The 21158-nt window shown below is 46.4% G+C and overlaps 9 protein-coding genes across 9 annotated transcripts; 5 read left to right on the forward strand and 4 right to left on the reverse strand.

Moving 5' to 3' along the window:
* Positions 1-2169: 2169 nt before the first annotated feature.
* On the forward strand, positions 2170-2802 carry N7478_012459 (uncharacterized protein; the record flags this gene model as incomplete). Its single annotated transcript, XM_056928673.1, has 2 exons — positions 2170-2482; positions 2555-2802. The coding sequence occupies 2 exons, from the start codon at positions 2170-2172 to the stop codon at positions 2800-2802; spliced, it is 561 nt and encodes a 186-aa protein (XP_056773231.1).
* A 3273-nt stretch (positions 2803-6075) lies between these two features.
* On the forward strand, positions 6076-6395 carry N7478_012460 (40S ribosomal protein uS14; the record flags this gene model as incomplete). The annotated part of the gene is made up of 2 exons (XM_056928674.1): positions 6076-6156; positions 6246-6395. 2 exons carry the CDS (start codon positions 6076-6078, stop codon positions 6393-6395), a joined length of 231 nt encoding a protein of 76 aa, XP_056773232.1.
* Positions 6396-7207: 812 nt separating this feature from the next.
* Positions 7208-9092, reverse strand: N7478_012461 (uncharacterized protein; the record flags this gene model as incomplete). The annotated part of the gene is made up of 7 exons (XM_056928675.1): positions 7208-7324; positions 7385-7594; positions 7651-8079; positions 8153-8478; positions 8552-8659; positions 8707-8940; positions 9014-9092. The coding sequence occupies 7 exons, from the start codon at positions 9090-9092 to the stop codon at positions 7208-7210; spliced, it is 1503 nt and encodes a 500-aa protein (XP_056773233.1).
* A 364-nt stretch (positions 9093-9456) lies between these two features.
* Positions 9457-10980, reverse strand: N7478_012462 (DASH complex subunit DAM1; the record flags this gene model as incomplete). Its single annotated transcript, XM_056928676.1, has 5 exons — positions 9457-9619; positions 10255-10361; positions 10435-10490; positions 10547-10598; positions 10663-10980. 5 exons carry the CDS (start codon positions 10978-10980, stop codon positions 9457-9459), a joined length of 696 nt encoding a protein of 231 aa, XP_056773234.1.
* Positions 10981-11647: 667 nt separating this feature from the next.
* Positions 11648-13550, forward strand: N7478_012463 (CRAL-TRIO domain-containing protein; the record flags this gene model as incomplete). Its single annotated transcript, XM_056928677.1, has 4 exons — positions 11648-12748; positions 12803-12844; positions 12907-13006; positions 13060-13550. The coding sequence occupies 4 exons, from the start codon at positions 11648-11650 to the stop codon at positions 13548-13550; spliced, it is 1734 nt and encodes a 577-aa protein (XP_056773235.1).
* A 379-nt stretch (positions 13551-13929) lies between these two features.
* Positions 13930-14917, reverse strand: N7478_012464 (HIT family protein; the record flags this gene model as incomplete). Its single annotated transcript, XM_056928678.1, has 6 exons — positions 13930-14037; positions 14116-14130; positions 14197-14289; positions 14443-14511; positions 14705-14787; positions 14875-14917. 6 exons carry the CDS (start codon positions 14915-14917, stop codon positions 13930-13932), a joined length of 411 nt encoding a protein of 136 aa, XP_056773236.1.
* An 867-nt stretch (positions 14918-15784) lies between these two features.
* On the forward strand, positions 15785-17440 carry N7478_012465 (complex I NDUFA9 subunit family protein; the record flags this gene model as incomplete). The annotated part of the gene is made up of 8 exons (XM_056928679.1): positions 15785-15933; positions 16005-16129; positions 16190-16284; positions 16351-16442; positions 16499-16640; positions 16697-16855; positions 16916-17260; positions 17342-17440. 8 exons carry the CDS (start codon positions 15785-15787, stop codon positions 17438-17440), a joined length of 1206 nt encoding a protein of 401 aa, XP_056773237.1.
* A 514-nt stretch (positions 17441-17954) lies between these two features.
* Positions 17955-18992, forward strand: N7478_012466 (uroporphyrinogen-III synthase HEM4; the record flags this gene model as incomplete). The annotated part of the gene is made up of 2 exons (XM_056928680.1): positions 17955-18270; positions 18358-18992. 2 exons carry the CDS (start codon positions 17955-17957, stop codon positions 18990-18992), a joined length of 951 nt encoding a protein of 316 aa, XP_056773238.1.
* Positions 18993-19264: 272 nt separating this feature from the next.
* Positions 19265-20603, reverse strand: N7478_012467 (mitogen-activated protein kinase; the record flags this gene model as incomplete). The annotated part of the gene is made up of 5 exons (XM_056928681.1): positions 19265-19293; positions 19352-19699; positions 19765-20146; positions 20221-20416; positions 20494-20603. The coding sequence occupies 5 exons, from the start codon at positions 20601-20603 to the stop codon at positions 19265-19267; spliced, it is 1065 nt and encodes a 354-aa protein (XP_056773239.1).
* Positions 20604-21158: the final 555 nt, after the last annotated feature.

Here is a 21158-nt window from a genome sequence, read left to right on the forward strand (position 1 = left end):
GGTGCAGAGAGCGGATCGACATGAACAAAGCGAACAGAATTTTTTTTGGCTTGGCACGAATGAACTATAAAAAACCAATCAGAAAGCCCTGATTCAGTATAAATCAACAATCAAAATCGGATGAGTCGGAAACCTCCACTCTCGAAAATTAGTCGAGTGACTTCATTGCCCTGGGCATCCCACTCCGTCCAAGTAACTATACAGCAGATCGCCAAGACCCTCAGCAGTGGGTCTGTTGGATTCGTGTTGTTCCCAGGACTGGCATGGAGTATGAGCGATTGGAATTGTTTCTTTCTTTTAATTTTCTTCTATCCGAGGTGAAAATAAGTTCTCATTGGGCACCCAGGCAGAGTATTACCCAAGCACCTCGATTACTCTGTATACATAGGCGCCTGGCCCCTCTAGTGACCTCGTCGATCGCTGCCCTGTTAGGCATCTCGTTTCTGGCTGCAGCTTCCGTACACCGCTAGGCGTTGGGTTGCAGGTGAAGAAAGCTACAGCTAATTGTTGCCTGTTCAAACATCAAGGTTGAGTCCATCCCTTCCAAGCTTGTCCGGGTTGTAGGCTTCACACATTCAGTAGGGAGGTCTCATCTGGCATATGGGCACGCCTTGCTTCAAGCCTGGGGAAGACCACGCGCCTGTATACAGTAACATGATGCTCAACCCCGTCTAGATTCACGTCAAATATCCTTGTATGAGTTACATGTAGGGCGTACTTTAGACCGCTTGACTAGATACGCGAAAATTCACCAGCCACCGGATCCCGGCTTCAATGGCTTCCATAGGAATATCCCTGTCTCGGCCTTTCGCTTGTCTATACTTCCGAGCCGCAGCCGTTGGGGATTGGCGTGGCCCTTATGGAGTAGATTGCTTTGTACCCAATGCATCCGTCGAGAAAGTGATATGGCATGACCGTGCATGTACCAGGCGGGAGGGCTCGAGCTTCTGGGCCAAGACACTGAACTTGGGGATCAATACAAGCCCCACCAGATTCCGCTTGCCAGCATACTAGCCCCAGAGGGAATTATGCATTATCCAATGCAACATTATGTTAAGCCCGAGCGCGGTGAGTTTTGAATACTCACTCGTTCAACGTCATTATTCATATTACACTACACATCTTTCCAAGGGTTTTTCCAAACATCGGTCTAATCATCTCTCGTGATACCTTTCTTCACTAAGGTAATTCTAGGGAGACTAGATTTGACTTCAAGATCGCTCAGTAATATCCATCTTCCGATCAGTGAAGGTTGTTTAGGCTTATCTGGACCCTTTTCACCACATCTAACGCTTGAGATAGCCTGACTAGTAGCACCAAGGAGCGGGCCAAGTAATTAGAGCGTATAATAAGCCCTACTATTATATAGGGGCCATATGAGTGCCACATGGCCATGAACCCTGACTTATGTCTCGTCAATTTGGAAGAACCAACAGCAAGACCGGATGTCAGACTTGTAAGTATGTATACCTCAGCTAGAGCTCACTTCTCTTTGGGCTATTACTGACATTCATAAATCAGAATTTGTCGGGTAAAATGCGATGAGGAGAAACCATCATGCCGACGTTGCTTGAGCACAGGCAGAAGATGCGACTATGCGGCTCTGTCACACTGCAGAACTCCACCCTGGGGAAGCATTGTAAGCATCCAATCATCACCATTCACCCCTAGCAGTGGTAATGCAGAACGCCAAAGCTTCGAGTACTACTTCTCTCGGGCGGCACCCTCCATCTCAGGGGTCTTGGATGTTGACTTCTGGAAAGGCGTCGTCGTATTGCAGATATGTCGAGCTGAGCCCGCTGTGTGGGATGCCGTGGTGGCAGCAAGTCTATTCTATGAAGCACCACCAAGCGACTTGCTAGAACATGGGCCATTCTGGAAAGATAGTCTCCAAGGAAGAAAACTCGTTACCTCCAAGCAAAGCTATCGGCAGGCTTTAGTGTTCTATTCAAGATCTTTGGAAGCTGTGCCGGCCCAGATCCAATCAGGGGCTATAGATGTTCATGTTGCATTGATAAGCTGCACTCTTTTTATCTGTATCGAGGCCTTACAAAGTATCAAGGCCGGGGTAATGGATTTTTACAAACATGGCATTCAAATGCTAGATAATGTGATCAAAAACCTCCCCAGGCAGAAAAAATGCCAAACGCAGGGTTTCTGAATCAAATCATGGCAATCTACGTTCGCCTGGGGTCAGTTGCATTCATTACAGCTGGTGTACCATACGAGCTCTCAGTTCCACCTCTCGAGCTCTCAAAATGTTACTATTGCTTGTCCTCGGCAAGAGACTTCCTCATCCGACTAGTTTCTGAGTGCCTTTCTTATGAAAGTGCAGTCTCCCAGCATATCAAGGATTTTGGATCAGATGAAGTTCAAAACCTGTTCGCGGCTCAAATGCATGCTCTTCAATCAAAGCTTCGCGAATGGAAACAGAACTTCAATCAGTTTAGTATCAAAGAATCAAATCCCTCGACCGACTTGGGTATGAAATCAACACTTTCAATGATTTACCATGCATTGTTTTTTCTTGTTTCTTCATCACTTCGAAATCAAGAGACGGAATATGATTTATTTCTCGACTCCTTTCAAAGTATTGTTTATCACGGCGAGAACGCAGTTCCAGCAACAACGGATCTCTGTGGCTCAAACCCTCATTTCACTTTCGAAATCGGAGTCGTATTCCATTGCTCGTCACGGCATTTTAATGCCGAGAATCATCTATTCGCTACAAGGCCCTCTCCTTACTACGAAGGTGCCCATCAACACAAGGATTCTATATGGTTATCCATGGGTCCGCCCTAGCAGCCAAGGCTATTGAGATTGAAGAGTCGCTGGCCTGTAACCCGGCCAATCCCGATCGTCAAGATGAGGAAACTAAACGGCTACAGTATATGACTGTATACCCGCAGGACCCGGACTTTCCTTTACTTGTTGCCAGGAAACAAACGCCGAGCGATACGTCAGGGCTGACTGGACTCAGGCTAGTTGAGACGATGGTATTTCTTTCGCAGGAATTAGCCTCATTGAGATAATTATTCTCTTCCGATGCTGGGAAAGCCTGCTTCAAGCCAGGCACATATATCCGAAAGGCCCCACCGATTCTTCTTGGCAATATGGACCCGAGTTCCTCCAGGGCTGAGATCAAAGAGACTAAATCGCTTCTGGGACCGAAAGACATGAGAAATCACAATAATTCCGTTCTTTTGTCTGTAAAGACTGATATAGTGCTTATCTCATCTCAAAGTTACCCATCAAAGAAAAAAGACAAGAAAGCCTTATCAAGTCAGTTTAGCATAGGGACCAGGAAATGCCTCCTGGAGATCTTTCCTTGTTCCGCTCAGACTTAGGACAGGGATGAGGTAAAATCACGTCTAGGCCGCTCATCTGACAACCTGACGATTCTCGGCAAACAAAAATGATTGGTGGTAAATGCATCGCATCCGCCGTCTTCCGGTTGATTCATCTGATGACGGCATCCACAATACCCACGCACTTTGGCGACACGCCCATCCCGCGATCGGGATCCGCTGAATAGGGAGGATTTTCTTCTCCCTCCTCGCGGGATACAAAGGGCTAGCTACCTAATCGAGATGTTTGATTGGTCAAGAGGAAGGATCCCACTCGCATTCCTGCATGAAGCCAGAAAGACTGCTCATGCGACCACCACATGATTATACGGTGTGTAACCTTGCCGTTGATTCAGATAAACAATAAATACATCTCAAATCCTGTCAAACCGCATAAACACATAATATGGGGAACAATACCTTTAATTCAAGAGCCATAGAATCTCATTCACAAAGTAATACAAATCGTATATTTTGTCCCACGCATGCATTATCCTTAACTACCATCTCTGTAAGTATGTACTCCGTATGCCAAGCACAGATAACCCCTCTCGGCGATCAACAGATCGCCCTCATACTTCGTCCGATGTTACTAGCTTTAACAATAAAGCCTTTCAGTCGGAAGCTCGGCACTAAGTCATCCGTAAACATTCTGGGCGCTAGGCGTATTCCCCAGGCACCACTGGCGTCCAATAGGCATTGTGGGCACTATATCCTTCCCGTGCGATCAGCATCGACTACCGGTATTGGGCACGGACTTCAACTTGTATATTTTAATGTGCATAAAATATACATCCATATATGAAGAATTTCAAGCTAAGCGATCAGTTGATCCCTGTCAGCCTTGTGTTACCCCAGCCTCGCTCGTTCCCGTTGTCACCGTAAAAGGACTCTGGAGAACTACAGTAGCTTCCCAGCCCCCGCAAAAGACATGCATAGCCGGTTGAAAGTCCATCCATTGTTGCACTAATCATATCTAGCACGGGTTCTTGGCCATTTCCTTCATATTATTAGTCGTGGTTTCTCTAACTTGCAACTTGAAGGCTTCAACTTGAATGTTGAATGGATTTTTATGGGCACTGGCACTGGCACTGGCAGCCCTGGAGGTGGGAACCTGAATGTATATTTGTGGGTCGCCTACTATTGCTTGAATGTTTATACACCTGGCAATCATGATGCAGATTTCCAAGGGTAAACGTTTATTCCAACTTGGAAATCAAGCGTACTAGAAGCTCCCAAAATCGGCGCTTACCTTTGCAGATAGTTAACCTCGGAAACATAATAAATAATTGTGAGTGGGGTATACTGACCATCAAGTTGTTGGAGATTACGACTAGCTCGGAAGTAGTATGTGTAAGTCGGTTCCAAGGTGTCAAACAAATTTCAAGTTATTTACGGGTTTCAAGTTAAACAGGTTGCTAATATACGTATGGCTTGCAGAATCTGAAGTTTCGTAATCCTCCGAGTCCTCCCCATGTCTCCTCTCCTCATTCAAGTTCATAGTCTCACATAAATCAAATGGAGACACTGACCGAAGCTGACACTAGGGCTCGACCGGTCAATGATACAGTATCTCCCATGCAATTCGCCCACTACATAATCGAGAAAACCAACACGTCTAATACATAGGTTTAAAATGTTTATGAAAGATAGTCTTCTACTTGTCTTTCTACTTAAGGGTCTAGTACAGTATATCTATTCAGAGTTTAGAGTACAGATAACAGAGTACTAGGCAATAAAGGTTAAAGCGAATGCGACCTTTTGATGATGATTAATCTTTGTGGCTCGATAATGTACTACTACTAGGACTTTCAAGTTTTGTTGATCGTATATGTGCGCTAACATGGACATCATCATGATTGAGCGGAGGACCTTGGAAGCGAGCCACCATAATATATTTTATTTGTGGGCTGAGTGTATACAGAGAGGGCTCAAATTCTGCAGAGGACCAATATAAGACCAGGGAAATTGTAACACTATCCGAGAACTCGTTTCACTAAATAATTTTATCATGGCCTGCTCGCATGATACGAACTTGTAAGGCGTTGTCGATCTGTTTCTAGTCCCTGCAAATGGATGGAAGATTTCAGGATAGAAGGAAAGGATTTGATAGCGATTGAGATTTCCAGAAAATACCTGATACAAGATCACAAATTTTTCAGCATCTATCATATCAATAGTTCAATTAATCAGAATGAAAATATTTAACAAGTACTCATTTTCAGCCTCAGATACTTGATAGCCAAATTAACAATCCTGCCTAAGGCACCAATCAACCAGATAAGCTTATTAATACACCAATCAGGTCCGCGAGTCACATGACACTTACCCCAAGAAGACTAGTGGGATAATCAAGCGAGCTGGTCCGTGCATTTCCCCATTGGGGCGGCACACAACGATTTTCGACCCTACACTTCGACCTTTCCTTCAACAGCGCCAACGACCCTCGTCAACAACCCCCCCGTCAACTCCCCCCTACGACATCTCAAGATGACTCACGAGTCCGTTTGGTTCAGCCGCCCCCGCAAGTAAGTCGACTTGAACCTCTCGCTCAAGCGAAAGGGCAGCAATTAACTGATTTTCACTAGGTACGGCAAGGGTGCCCGCGAATGGTGTGTTAAGCCTCAATATTCCTCCCCGATGAAAACCGATAGCACAAGAAGAGCAAAAGAACAAGCAAAAGCGACAAGAGAGAGAATTCGTCATGGAAACGGTTGAAGAGCGAAAAATGGAGGAACACTTGACTAATTTAATCGATCGATACAGCCGTGTCTGCGCCCACCGCGCTGGTCTGATCCGCAAGTACGGCGTATGTGAAATCTTCCGAGCACCTATATTTGCGCAAATCGAACACGCTTGCGTATGGAATTGGAATAAATTGGCTAATTCGGTTTTTAGATGAACATCTGCCGTCAGTGCTTCCGTGAGAAGTCTACCGACATCGGTTTCGTCAAGGTTCGTAAATCCTTACACCTCGATCAGCACATCCCACCAGCCCATCTATCACATCACCGAAGAAATATCAGGAACCCATCACATCCACAATGATTCCTTGATTCCGGAACTCAAGAATTATGACTATTTACTAACTAAACTCCCCGCCAAACAGTACCGCTAAGCGAACGAAAACCATGTCCGGCTTAAAACGCCCTTCCTCGATCCATTCGCGTCCATGATCCATTAACGTGCCCTGGCGCTACAACATCAATCGGTTCAGTGTTAGGAAGGGAATTGTTTCGAAGCGTCGGGAAATGTAATGCGCCCACGTTTCGTTCTTTCGCATGGCAGCTCCCCCAAAAAAGTGGTTGTTATTTTCTTTTTTGCTCGGTGTCTTGTGTTGATTGGCACCGGTGGACGAACGAGGAGGGAGCTGGGGTTGTTGTGTGAAGGGGTTTTTGGAATTGAGGATGCTTTGTTGAACCCTCATCCTCTTTTTTTTATTATCCAATATCAATGACGGGTTTTATTCACTGGTTTCCAAGGTTTTCAGTTTCGTTTCGACGGAATAGCGTATTTTGTCTGGTTTGAAGGGCATATGTCCGATTTTGAAAGTGACGGGCAGTTAGGATTTGTTCTTAACTGCGTGGTTCTTTATTGCGGTAACCCTGATTGAACCGTGCAATTGTAGATTTTGATGTAGTACTTCGATGCTGAATGAGGTTGAATGTTTGGGGCTGACTGGAACTACGCTCATTTTCATGAACTACAGGGTTTCTTCGTCTGGTAGGAAATCAATTTCTTATTATAAAGCACTTCTCTTAGTACTCTTGAATGTCATAATTTGCTATGTACATTATGCAAGTTCGCCCCTTCTCAAATAAACCTAGTATCAAAACGCCAGATATTACATCTCAGGTATCTCATGAGCTCTTTTGGGGACCAATAGAACGAATGCCATAGAACAAGAGGTAGGCATCCTGCCGCAGAACATCAGCAACGCTGGCCACGGTGACTTTGTTGTCATCCATCAACACCCACTGTAACGATTTGATTAGTTGAACTTTCCTAACGATAACCAAGTGGGACTAGAAGCATACCTTGTCGCCGTGCACACGGGTGTAAGCATAATAGTGGCCAGAGTCCATGGAACCTTGATGAACAATAACAGTCGACAAGTCGTAGATATACCTGGACGTATCCACGCGTTCCTTGTCTTTCTTGACGGTGAAGGGTAGCATGTTGAGGGTGATAGGGAAGTCAATGTGACCATGCAATTTATCAGAGGAAGCCGCGTTATGTTCGTAACGCTAGTAGTGGAACCATTAGAATAGAGTAAATACAACAGTGCCGGGGAGAATCAAACCTTGAGTTGCATGCAGAGGATAGCGGGCAATTTGCGAATCTGTAGCCGCTTTGAAGCCCGCTGGGGGGTATTACCACATTTCTCGCAATGGTAAGAAGCATCGGGAGAAAGGTCCTCGACGGCAGTGAAGCTTTCAAGACAACCAGTCAAAGTTGCTGTCGTGGAGCTCGTTCGTGGTCCTAATTTTCGCTTCTTGTTTTGAAGCTGTACATCAAGACTTAGATCGGCCATGGGATCATAAGTGTGTGTGGTCTTGCCACACTTGTGGCACATGACACTACTTCGAAGCTCGCCGTAAAATGTTTGATGGAAGAAGCAATTGCATCTCTTCTCGTAGCTTTCTGAGTGACCGGGCGTAGCAGCATGAAGGGCATTCACCAAAAATTGGAAATATTCATGAGCGTCTTGCTGGCGATATCCTGCCATGTCCTGTAGCGAAGAGGCTATATCAGCAAGGTGAAACTTTGTTTCCAGGTAGAAAGAAAAGATTTATTCAACATACTCTTGATGCATCCCAGCCGTGATAGAGAAGGGTTGCTGCCGAGACGGCTTCGGTCTTTTCGCCGCTGTTAAAATCCATAAATACTTCACTCGCAGCACAGGCCATACAAAAGTTCCGTTCACAAGTGTGGATATCGTGACCGCCAGAGAGAAAGTAAGCATTGAGGGTTGGGTCATGGAGCAATGCCTGTAGGATAACAGATTGATAGCACGTTTGGCCCATGTTCCAGACACCACGGGCACCGCGACGAGAACAAGGGTTTTTGAAGGCATTGTGCTTCACATACGCCTCAGAGGCTACATCATCAACCCAGGTACCTTTGCTATCTGTATATAAGGTTAGTGGCTTGCTCGTTCCCGTTCATCCAACACATAACCGTCTAGGACTTTTTGTGCTTACATTCAAACTTTGCTTGGGGTCCGCAAAATCTCTCTAATCCATGATCATAAACAAAATCCACGCAACTCTCACAAAAGAGGAAGCGATTTCGGGATTCAATGTCTGCGGCTGCATTAGGATCAGATCATCTAACCAAGACAGCAGGGCCCACCTACAGAAGACATGTCCGGTTTTCTTAGTGTGTGCTTTTCTCTCGGTACTCAGGCAGACCTCAGAACACGAAAGACAATGGTACTTCGGCTTCAGCGATGACACGGTGCGAAGGCCAGTGGCCTGGACAGTGACTGGCTCGGGCTTCGTGTATGGAGCCAACGACTCATACTGTTTTCGAAATCCAATTTTGAATGGGTCTGCTGCTGCACTGTTCTTCAGAATCGGAACCAAGTGTTCTAGTCATGCATGTCAGTTAAAGAAGCCCAACCGAAACCAGTCACTGGAAGTACTAGGGGATTTGCTACATACCACAGCCATATGCTGCCTCGGAAAGAAGTTGGTGTGAGTCCAAGTTTCCCGGTTTCAAGGTCGCCGCTGCCGTCGCCATTTTCAGATCGAAGGCACTCAGGGCCACAATATTAACAGTAGGGATAGGATGCCAAACAGAGGCAAAGAAAGACAGAAAGACACTGTAGGTACCGGCCTCTATGTCTTACCAAGAAGGGGAAGGAGAGAAGTAGAATAGTGAAGAATCGAAGACAAGTAGCGATTACAAAAGGTTGAAGTTGATAAATGAAAAGCAATGGCCTTTGTAGATGAGACCAAAATGCCCTGATGATATAGGGAAGGGATCCAATTCCGCCTCTTAAGGACTCCCCCTGATTTGAATTGGCATTGCACTGTCAAAGTCAGGTCAATGAATGCTCGGCGACAGGAGAGGTTCTTTGAACTTACAAAATAGAGAACTATGACTAGTGGACTGTATTGACGCGGTGAGTTGAGGTGAATTGAGTATCCCGACTCCAAATGGGTCCGATGCGCGTAGGTTGCCGCGGCAGCTCGCTTCGAGGCCCGGCAATGCCCCGCAGTGTAATGATCTCAAAGCCAGTCCAGATGACACCAAGCCAGAAAGATCTGGAGATTGGACGCAAATCAACCCCAAATTTGGAAAGAAACCAAAAACCTCAAAGAATGTCTCCGGGGGAGAATATCACAAGAAACAAGAGAGGGTTTTTGCCATCGGCGTCTGGCTTTTTTTTCTGCACCAAAACTGCATTTACCGCCCGAAGCATCTCCGCCTTGGACTCCGACGCACGCGATACATACTACTTTTACTACTTCTCTGATTAGAGTTCTACATCTATATAGATGATTTACTTTCGGATCTTAATGCATCAAATGGTCTTATTTACAGATTGTCGTTTAATGGCTCATCATAATTACAGGGATATCATAAAACAATCCTAAGCGCCTACACATCCATGCTTTATCTCCATCTCCGTCTCTCCACGCCCGAGTCCCCACGGTAAGCCCACTCACACACCCATAGACGTCATTTCGGGTTGCATATAGCTGAACCTTCGAAATCGATCCTTGTTTCGTCGCGAGGTACAGCTTGACAGAAATCTCGGAAATAAAGACAGCGGATGGGTCAACAAGAAAACATATTTATCGAGTTCCGCGACCTCGGGGAAGGGCACTTGGTCGACCACGAGTGGACCCTCGGGTTGCGTATCGGCTGGTCGCTGTGCCACTGCCACGTGTGGTACCTGTACCCCGTGTAGTTCCCCGAGTTGTACCTCTTGTCGAATATTTGGGGGTCGGTTTGGCTGAGACTGTACTGTGTGGGTGTTCGACGAAAGATGTATCCGTTGTCCTAAAGTAGTCAACATCAGCATCCGTGTATTTGACGCAAGCAAGGTACTCGCCACGAAGGAAAGAGCATATACTAACAAGAAGGTCATTTCACCATCATCGGTGGGTCGAACTGGTTCATTCTCTGCTTCTATATTCAATGTTAATGTCGAGTCGATCTGAGTGAAGTAGGTCCATTGCTCATACCTTTTTGTGCCTCCGCCTCTTTCGCTCTTCGAAATGAATCTGCGATTGGTGCCTACATTGATCAATTAGTAGTAGTTCATTTCTCTGCCTTCCATCTATCACGTAATTGCTCATACCTCGGGGAAATCCACGCAAAATGCGTTCATGTTTAGGCCGTACAAGAAACTAGCGAAATTCTCGCTAAAGCGGGTCAAGCTTTCGTGGAGTAATTGGAGATGCATAAAGTTGGCCTCGAGATCAGCCATGGAGTCTGCGAGCTCGGCGAATTGGGGCTCTAATGCATTAATAGCGGGCTGTGTGTATCCGGCATTGCTGATGCTGTTTCCATACCCATGGGCTTCGCGGAAAGACGAACGGGAGCTGGGACGTAGAGGGGTAGTTGGGCGTGAGGATGGCCGTGGGCGCGATGTCGATCGAGATGCTGAGGGTTCCATGGTGTCGTTTTTAATGTGTCCTTCTTGGGTAAGAGTTGCCAGTCGAAGCTTGAAGAAAATGGAGGGGGAGAAGACCGAGTGATGTTTTTGGTTTGTTTATCTCCAAGATCAACGAAGGCGGTGGGCACGATAAGCGCGATGTTCAACTGGAGGAACAATGTATAGAGAACCAGACAAGTTTCTGAAGATAATTAGTCCAATCATATCATAGGAAGAGGAAACACATAATTAAATTGATTTTAAGACTTTTGTTAGACAAGGGTATATTGTCCCATTGTGTATACTAGACCTGATCGATTGTTGTCATAGTGCACGTCTATGACTTATGGTAGCAATACTAAGTAGAATGACCGTCTTCAACTACATTATACACAATGTTGATCAAGCAAAGATTAATCATAGAGTATCTATCTACCCATAGCTCAATCCCTGCTGGTAATTAACTTACTTATCCACAATCCTTCTTTATAATCCACTACCTCTCGCTCTTCTCGCCCCGCAGAATAACGTCCGATCGTCATCAATCTGGATTTGCGGAATATCCACTTTTCGGCCTGCGCCACCTGGTCTCGTGTCTACACCTTGATTTTGTTATCTATGATGACTTAAATTCCCATCATTACCCATTCCCTATCTTCCTTTTCTCATTCCTCCCTCCTTCCGCCATATGCGAGCCTGTTCAATTCTCCGCCGTCGCATTCATTCCTCGGCCCAATTCGTACAACGCGCACAGATCTTCCCCGACGGCCCTCGACTCCGGTCCCATCCACTCGCGCGACAATACTCCACCTACCCACGCCCGGAACCACCAACAGAAACATCCTCTTTTTGGATTACATTTACCCTACTCGCAGTTGGAGGAGGTGCCTGGATTCATCACTGCTTTCAACCCTCCGATAAACCCTCCGATCTCCCATCGAGACCCCGGCTGTCTCCGCAAGGTCAAGACCCTTTTCTCGGTATAATTGATACTCTCCAAACTATGCCTGGCGAACCAGCCCCAGGGTTCATTGGGAACATCACCTCGGAACAAGAGGCGAAGCTGCAAGAACTATGGATTTTAACCCTCAAGGTCTTTGGCGTGCCACTCGATGCTCTAGAAACTAGCTCGGGCGCCACCAGTGAAGCTGCCCCGGCCGGTCCCTCACAGGATAAAAAGAAGCCTGCTAAGCGTGGATGGGGACTATTCGGTCGTAGTACTGAAGATGATGACAATGATTCGAAGAGTGTCTCATCGGCCAGTGGTGTCACCACCAGTCTCTCCACCATCGACATCGCCGACAGCGATGACAAATTCGGCCAATCGAAGGAATTCCAACAGGCGCTCGAAAGCATGAAGCCGGAGGATATTCGCACTGCGTTCTGGAATCTGGTCAAGCATGATAACCCCGATGCGCTGCTGCTGCGGTTCTTGCGCGCGCGTAAGTGGGATGTCAAGAAGGCTTTGGTCATGATGATCTCTACCATGCGGTGGCGCTTGCAGGAGATGCATGTGGACGACGATATCATGGCCAATGGTGAGGCGTTGGCTTTGAAGCAGTCTCAGGGCTCGGACCCGAAAGAGAAAAAGAAAGGAGATGATTTCTTGTTTCAGATGCGCAAGGGCAAGAGCTTTCTCCACGGCGTCGACCGAGCTGGTCGACCTATCTGTGTTGTTCGAGTACGACTTCACCGAGCTAATGAGCAAGATGCCGAAGGTTTGGAGCGGTTTACTGTCTATACCATTGAAACCGCTCGGTTGCTTTTGGCGCCTCCTGTCGAGACTGCGGTATGCAAATCCTTTCCTTCGTCAAAGCATTATTTCTCAAGCTGACAGTTGTAGACCATTGTTTTTGACATGACCGATTTCTCAATCGCCAACATGGTGAGTTTTTACATAGCTGGTCTTTCAGGTGCAATCATACTAAATCTCTTATCTTTACTCAGGACTACACACCTGTGAAATTTATGATCAAGTGCTTCGAAGCCAATTACCCCGAGTCCCTCGGAGCCGTCCTGATTCACAAGGCCCCTTGGCTCTTCTCCAGTTCGTCCCCTTAACAACGTAAGCCCGGAACAACCCACTAACCAAATTCACAGGCATCTGGGGCATTATCAAGGGCTGGTTGGACCCCGTCGTCGCGGCCAAGATCCATTTCACCAAGAACCGTCATGACCTGGAGAAATTCATTGCCCCAGGACAAATCATGAAAGAACTGGAAGGCGACGAAGACTTTGAGTATAAATACATCGAGCTCAAAGAGGGAGAAAACGCCAAGATGGAGGATACAGAAACCCGCGACCGATTAATCGCCGAACGCCAGGAACTCGCTAAGGAGATCCAAGATCTGACGGTTGAATGGCTTCGAGCTAGTAAGAAGAAAGAGTCTGATGCTTCTTCTGCTGCTAAGGAGAAGCGTAGTGGTTTGATCGAGAAGCTGCGTAAGCAGTACTGGGAGCTTGACCCGTATATTCGAACACGCTCTCTATATGATCGCCTCAACATTATCCAGGACCATGGAAAGATTCAGTTCTACCCAGATGCTGAGAAGGGGGATAACAAGTCAGCATCGGAGGAGACTGCTGAGTAAAATACTTGTCATTTGGATTTGGTCTGAGTGTTGTATTTTGCAAGACATACGTATTACTTTTGTGAGGGCTATGTATTAGACTGTCGGATTTATAGAGTGTGAGATTTGAAAGGGCATGCATGGTTTTGAAGTATATACAAGACCCAAGGCCGGCATGTCCCAAGAGATACGAGGAATTTCAAATACTTTAATTGAAAATGATACATCTAGCAAACGTCATCGTGTTACGAGGGACTAGAAGGTTTCCTTGGAGAATTGAGCTTCAACACTGCATATGAAGACTCGGATCACGTTGGGTCTTGCTTTAATAACCCTCTAGGGCTGTGTCATTCAAGTAGACAAAAGTGTGACCAACGTCGAGACAAGCTTCAAGTCCAGTCTACAGCTGAGCCTTGACCTCCTCAAAGTATGCCTTCAGCTGGTCCATATCAGCATTCTTTGCGGGCCAGCCGATGCTCATACCCTCCTCCTCGTTGGGCTTGGGAATCTGCCAGAATAAAAATTAGTATATTGTCACCACTAAGGATTGAAACTTCCCCAATTCATTGACAAAGGGGAACTGTACCATGTGGAAGTGGACCTAGTTCACAATATAGATTAGCAACTGCAATGCTCAAGATACATGTAGTAAGTGTGATCAACTTACATGATCAACAACCTGGTGGGCAATGCGACCGTTGTTCTGCAGAATATTGAAGTCCTTGGCACCGACGGCCTGGGCGATCTTCTTTGCCACGGGCTATGAGATTGGGTTAGCTATGATTCGAAGGACCTTGGGGGTTAACCCTGTAATCCGTTCTAGTTCTTCGACTGCGGCTGTATCTTGAAGTTTCTCTTCTGCAAGCTTCGGGCTTGTTTCCCGGTCTTTTTTTTCTCTTCTCATTCCACTTACCAGAATGTCTGTCAGATCCTCATCAGGGATATCGGTGAGCTTAGCACCGTGGAACTTGGGGATAACGAGCTATTACAACGTTAGTTTGTAATTGCTTTTCCGGGAATATTATATGTTGGTCAGTTCTTCGGATATTGTGTAGCACTTTGTGCTATGTGTATCGGTCGCGATGATGTCCTGGCGTCTGGTGCGGGGGAAGGATGAATACACAACACACAACACGACACATAATCCGAGAACAGACGATGGAGGTTGAACGTACCGCATGGCCACGGCTCAGCGGCTGAATATCCATGAAGGCGTATACTTTGGCATTCTCAAAGAGCTTGAAGGAAGGGATATCACCTACATGGTGCTGTTAGAACATGCGTAACACAACAGCTCGGATGAATAGGAACACCATCACAATGAGCGCATAAATATACAACTAACCCTTAATAATCTTGCAGAAGATGCAGGTAGCGGAGGAGGTCATTTTTATTAGTGTGGTTTGGTTTTGAATTGACAAATTGAGCCGTGAGAATTGATTACGGAGTATAATGAGGTTCTCCAACGCGAGAATCAAGCTGAAGTCATTGGGTGCGGGGTGCAAGGCAGCGGGTAAAAAAGAATTAAATTTAATGTTGAGCTTTCGGGGGTTCGAACGCGGGATGTGGGTACTCAAAGGATACTTATATTTTATAATAACTTCCCAAATGCGAGGAGTGGGACAGGCTAGTGCAGAACCCATTTCTTGCCTTTTACCAGAGATGGCCGTGGTTTGCCCACTATACTCCTCTAAACAATCTTTGGATTTCAACATAGCGACACAGCTGTCGTTTATTTTATTTTTGTTTTTGCTAGAGACTTCAATTGCATTATTTGTATCTATGTTCTTCTTTTTAGATCTTTTATTACCTTCTGATGCCTTATTTTCGGTGTTCTGGTATTTGCGAACGTGTGGATAAGGTCTTTTTGGCCGTGTGCATATCCTCACTATGTGGTAAGTACCACCGTCCAATCACAGGGACCGAATTGTCAGACCCGTTGGAGGGGGGAGAAACAAAATCGCCAAATTCAAACGCTTATTGATATCACTGATCGAGAGAATAAGATAATTTCAAAGTAAAGGAGCTGTTTAATTGTCTATCGAACAGAAATATGTTCAAAACCTCTCTGTGGTGTGTGGAAACCTTTCCCCAGCAATACTTCGAGTCTTCCAAAAGCGGACTAGCGCCATAGTCCCGTGCCGAACCTGCGAAGGTGCAAGTCCATCGACTCCAGGACCTCCAATCCCTCCCATCCCCCACTCCACTCTATTCACAACCCCGCTGGTCTCCTCGGATCTGCCTTGTCAGAGACCATGCAGAAATCACGGGCTATCAATTCTGCCCTGGGTGCGCGGGCATTCACCCCGGCCCCGCGAGTCTCCGTCCACATCCAGCGCCGCAATCTCCAGGATGTCGCTATCACCCGCACAGGAAAGCCCATTTTGAAAGTCCAAGGTGGCCGGTAAGCATCCAATTGCTTCCTAACTATCTATTCATCGCTAATTTTTGTTATTTGCAGCTCTTCTCTCGGAGGTATCGCTTTGCCGCTTTCAACACCTTGATCTCGATCCAATATGCTCACCTCTCCGCAACAGGTTACACCGCGACTGTCTTTGGCGCAACTGGTTTCTTGGGTCGTTATATCGTCAATCGTCTTGGTAGGCTTCTTCGTCAATTCTATATCTGTGAAGGGATCGTGGAAGACTGACCCTCCACAGCTAAGCAGGGATGCAACGTCGTCATTCCTTACCGAGAGGAAATGGCCAAGCGTCACTTGAAGGTTACTGGTGATTTGGGCCGTGTCAGCTTCATTGTATGCAGATCCCTTTCCTCGATATACGGTGTTGGCAATTGAAGGATATATCTAACCACCTCGCAGGAATACGATCTGCGTAACACCCAGTCCATCGAGGAGAGCGTTCGTCACTCCGATATCGTTTACAACCTTGTTGGTCGCCAATACCCTACCAAGTGAGTGATAGATCTGGTTTTGCAGGGTGAGGGACACCTCCATTGACCGATTATAGGAACTTCTCCTACACCGATGTTCACGTTGACGGTGTTGAGCGCATCGTCGAGGCCGCCGCCAAGTACGATGTCGACCGTTTCATCCACGTTTCTTCCTACAACGCTAGTCGGGACTCGCCATCCGAGTACTTCTCCAGCAAGGTTAGTTTCAATCGACGGATACTTCGCATACAAATAAACTGAGACCGGAATTATAGGGATGGGGTGAGGAAATTGTTCGATCCATTTACCCCGAGACCACCATCGTGCGCCCTGCTCCCATGTTCGGTTTCGAGGACAACCTTCTCCACAAGCTTGCCGGTGTAGCCAACCTGTTCACTGCCAACCACATGCAGGAGCGTTTCTGGCCCGTTCACGTAAGTCGTGAAATCCCATACTAAGTTGGAAAAATCGCAATCTAATCACCCCTCCCACAGGCTATTGATGTCGGCAAGGCCCTTGAAGTCATGCTGCACGACGACAGCACTACCGGTCAGACCTACGAGCTGTACGGTCCTAAGAACCACTCTACTGCTGAGATCGCCGAGCTGGTCGACCGCGAAATTGTCAAGAAGCGCCGCCACGTGAACCTCCCCAAGGCTGTTCTCAAGCCTTTGGCCCACAACCTTAACAAGTTCCTTTGGTGGCACACCATGTCCGCCGATGAGGTGGAGCGCGAGTTCATCGATCAAGTGATTGATCCCACAGCCAAGACCTTCCAGGATCTCGGCATCCAGCAATCCGAGCTGGCTGATCTGGCTGACCTGACCTTCCACTACTTGGTAAGTTTTTCTTCTTCTTCTTCTTCTTCTTCTTCTTTGCATATACGTGATTAATAGATTATATACTAACTTGTCATGTAGCAAATGTACCGTAGCGCCTCTTACTACGATCTTCCCCCTGCCACTGAGCGTGAGCAGCGTGAGGAGAAGAAGTACCTGCATGTCCTGGACGACCAGTAGTCTGTGTTTTTAATATGTACATAAGCCGTCTTTAGACTCAAATTCCAATTTCCTTGTTGTCTGGATTTCTTTTTTACACAAGTACTAGATTTTTGAAACTCGATATCATCTTTTAGTTCCTTCCAATACATAATCAGTACCTTCTTCGACTAAGCGGCAACTTGAAGGTGACGTTTAGCAGTGAGAATAAATAGTGGCGTTCACTCTGCATACTACATAAAGCGGGTGGGTCCGGGAAGTCGACGGATATAAAGTCCAGGAGAGATAGATCACTAAGTAGTTTTAAAGCAGTCTTGAAATCAAAGCATTAAATATAATCAAAGATCAATTGAAAACTCATAAAGGTACAACCGAAAAATAAACTCCGTTTTAATTGAGTACGTACACAATGAAAAACAAGCAAAATAACCTACCCACCTTCAATGTTCTCTACATACTAGAAAAGCTCCCCACGTTCACGTGGAGATAGCCTATCTTCATCCAACACATTCATCAACCACACACCCTACACACAATGCCTCCAACTGAAACGCCAATTCTCCTCCTGAAAACCCGCTCATCACCTCACGATGGCTATGACGACTTCTTTACTGGAAATGGGTACAGACCATCATTTATTCCCGTGCTAGAACACCGCTTCAATGCACATAATCTAGCAGATGTGCGGGATCTCTTTGCAAGTGGTGCATTCAATCACGACCAAGGTCAAGATCAGAACAATGGAAAAGCTTGCTCTAAAGTCCGGGATACAAAGAGGAAATACGGAGGCATGATATTTACCAGTCAGCGTGCAGTGGAAGGGTTCGCGAATATGATTGAGGAAAAAGGCTGTAAGATCGCACCATTATAATTCAATCCAAGACATAATATGATCTATTTACTTAACGACACAAGCTAACCTTCTGCTACCTACATAGTACCATACGCTTCCTCAACCCCATTAATCCTCTACACAGTCGGACCAGCTACAGCTCGAACCCTCACAACCCTCCGCGATAAACATCTTCCATCCGCAACGATCTACGGCGCAGATGCAGGAAATGGCGAGAATCTCGCACACATGATTCTTCAGCATTACAATTCGATATATTCCGGATTCGAAGAGGAATATTCGAAGCCTGCTCTCCTTTTCCTAGTCGGTGATCAGCGGCGCGATATTATACCAAGAACTCTTATGGGGTCTGCACTGCCTTCTAAAGATCGAATTATAGTTGAGGAGATGGTGGTTTATGAGACTGGGGAGATGGAGTCGTTTGAAGGGGACTTTAGGGATAGCATATCGGGATATGCAGATGCGAATGAGATTTGGGTTGTTGTTTTCTCGCCATCGGGGTGTGAGGGTATGTTGCGAGTTTTGAAACTTGGACCATTTGTTCAAGGTGAAGAGGCTGGGCAAAAGCGAAAGGCCTTCATAGCTACGATTGGACCTACGACGCGGGATCATCTAAGGAATAAGTTTAGTTTTGAGCCGGATGTTTGTGCTGAGAAGCCTAGTCCTGAGGGCGTCGCTGAGGGAATTCGAAGATTTCGAGAATCGCGAGCAAAGGCTTGAAGTGGTCGTTGTTGTGGTTGAGTCATTCTTTCCTGTACTGTACATATAGTTGCGAAATATGCATAGATATATGGATGGCTTACGAAGAACCTAGAGGATGGACCTGAAAGGTACACAATTGAGCAAATCTCTGGATTTTGCTATTTTCAAGTGCTTTGCCTAAATCACAAGAGAATTCCCGCAGTTCCGCGCGGACAGATGGAATGAAATTGCATGCTCGCCAAAAAAAAAAATTACACACTCTCGCCCCAGTACTGGGTGGACGAGATACCTTACCGCATAATCTCCTCGTAAATCAGCACTATAATTCAGGTTAGTAATCTGGAAAACGAAGGGATTCAAAGGTCAGGAATACGAACTCTTCAGTTGCTCTTTGCTCAATGCATCCTTGTTCTTGTCAAAATCAAAGAATCCCTCGGGAATGGGAGGTGCTGTTGGCTCATCATCCGGGTCGTGATAGGGCTCCAGGTATGGGTGACGAAGAGCTTCCTCAACAGTGATACGCTTAGCTGGGTTGAAAGCCAGCAGTTTCTCAAGCAGATCTAAGGCTAGGTCGTTGCTCTTGGGGAAGAGGGCACGGAATGGGATCTTCTTCTTAAATGGGAGGGACCGAATGTACTCGCGGGCTCGTCTGGACTTAATACCGTAGTAATCTTCCATGGTGGGTGTGCCGAGAACATCCAGAATGAGGGTTAACTGGTGGTGATCTGGGTTAAGCAATAAAATTAGATTAACAGGTCTTTCTCCAAAGCGTGCGAATTTCTCAACTTACAATCTTTTCCGGGGAAGAGAGGCTTTCCGCTCAACATCTCTGCCAGAATGCAGCCCACACTCCACACATCAATAGCCTTGGTGTATTCCTTGAATGTCAACATAATCTCCGGGGCACGGTACCAACGAGTCGCCACGTATTCCGTCATGAATCCAGAGTTGTCGTCGGTGGATGCAGCCGAACGTGCTAGACCGAAGTCACACACTTTCAAATCGCAATTGGCATTCAGAAGAAGGTTAGAGGGCTTCAAATCACGGTGAAGTACGTTGGCGGAGTGCATGGCCTTGAGCGCACGGAGTGTTTGGTAGATGAAGTATTGGCAATGATCATCAGATAATTCTTGAGTGCGAATGACACGGTGCATATCGGTTTCCATCAGCTCCTACAGAAAGAGAGATCCCAACCCAACATTAGATATCGAACATTTGTTATAAGAAACACTGCTGAACTACATACCTGAATCAAGTACACTTCGCTGAAGGCCTCATAGTTGCGGGGTCGTTGGATATCCAAGATAGAAATGATGTTCTCGTGGTTAAAGTAGCGAAGCAGCTTCATCTCACGCAGAGTTCGGAGACAGAACATGGAGTGATCGAATGGGGTAATCTTCTTAATAGCGACTTTCTGGCCTGATGGCTTGTGGATGGCAGAGCTGTATCATTATCGTCATCGTCGTCAGTCTGGGTGGTCACCTCTCGTTAATCACCTCGGATCCAAATTCCAACTCACCAGACCACACCGTAGGCACCTTCACCGATGACATCTTGGATTTCATATTGATCAGAGACGTTGAAGGAGATCTTTCGCGAGCCTCCTGATGGAGTGGTTTGTTGACCCATGGTCTCGGTGCTGCTGAAGTATCGATGGCGGTTAGCTTTGAATATTGCAGGTAGTCTTAGAAGAGCACGAATGAAGTGCGGCATGATACAGAATACGATCCATTTCAAAATGAAAGAGAAATTTTCGAGGGGAGTATTATCAAGAAGGGTGGGGTTGGGGACTCGTTAAGTTTTGAGAGTTGGGGTCTCTTTCAATTTACTGAGGGGAAGCTCAAACGAGCATGAAAGAGCAAACGCGCAAAGCAACAGACGAATCGAGATCGGAGTAAAAGGCAGTTGAAGCTTACAGAGACTGGTTCGTTTGCGCTAAGGAGAGTAAAAAAGATGCAACTCCCGAATCTTCGGCTGTTTAGAGATTCCCGATTCCTAGAGGCTCCCACGATCTCTCCTAGAGCAGTCGAAGAGGGGAGATTGTCGCTAGTTCACCGTTCCCCGATAAACAAAGAGTGAGTCGGAGAAGCAGCAATTTAAAGCGTCCCGGAAGTCCAGAGTGTCAGATAACAGCTCGCAGACCAACGTATTTGAATTGTTTCGGGAGAGTTCTGAGTCGGTGTT

The sequence above is a fragment of the Penicillium angulare genome, assembly GCF_028827245.1.
Source record: "Penicillium angulare strain IBT 27051 chromosome Unknown utg000011l_segment0_segment0, whole genome shotgun sequence".
Taxonomy (NCBI): domain Eukaryota; kingdom Fungi; phylum Ascomycota; class Eurotiomycetes; order Eurotiales; family Aspergillaceae; genus Penicillium; species Penicillium angulare.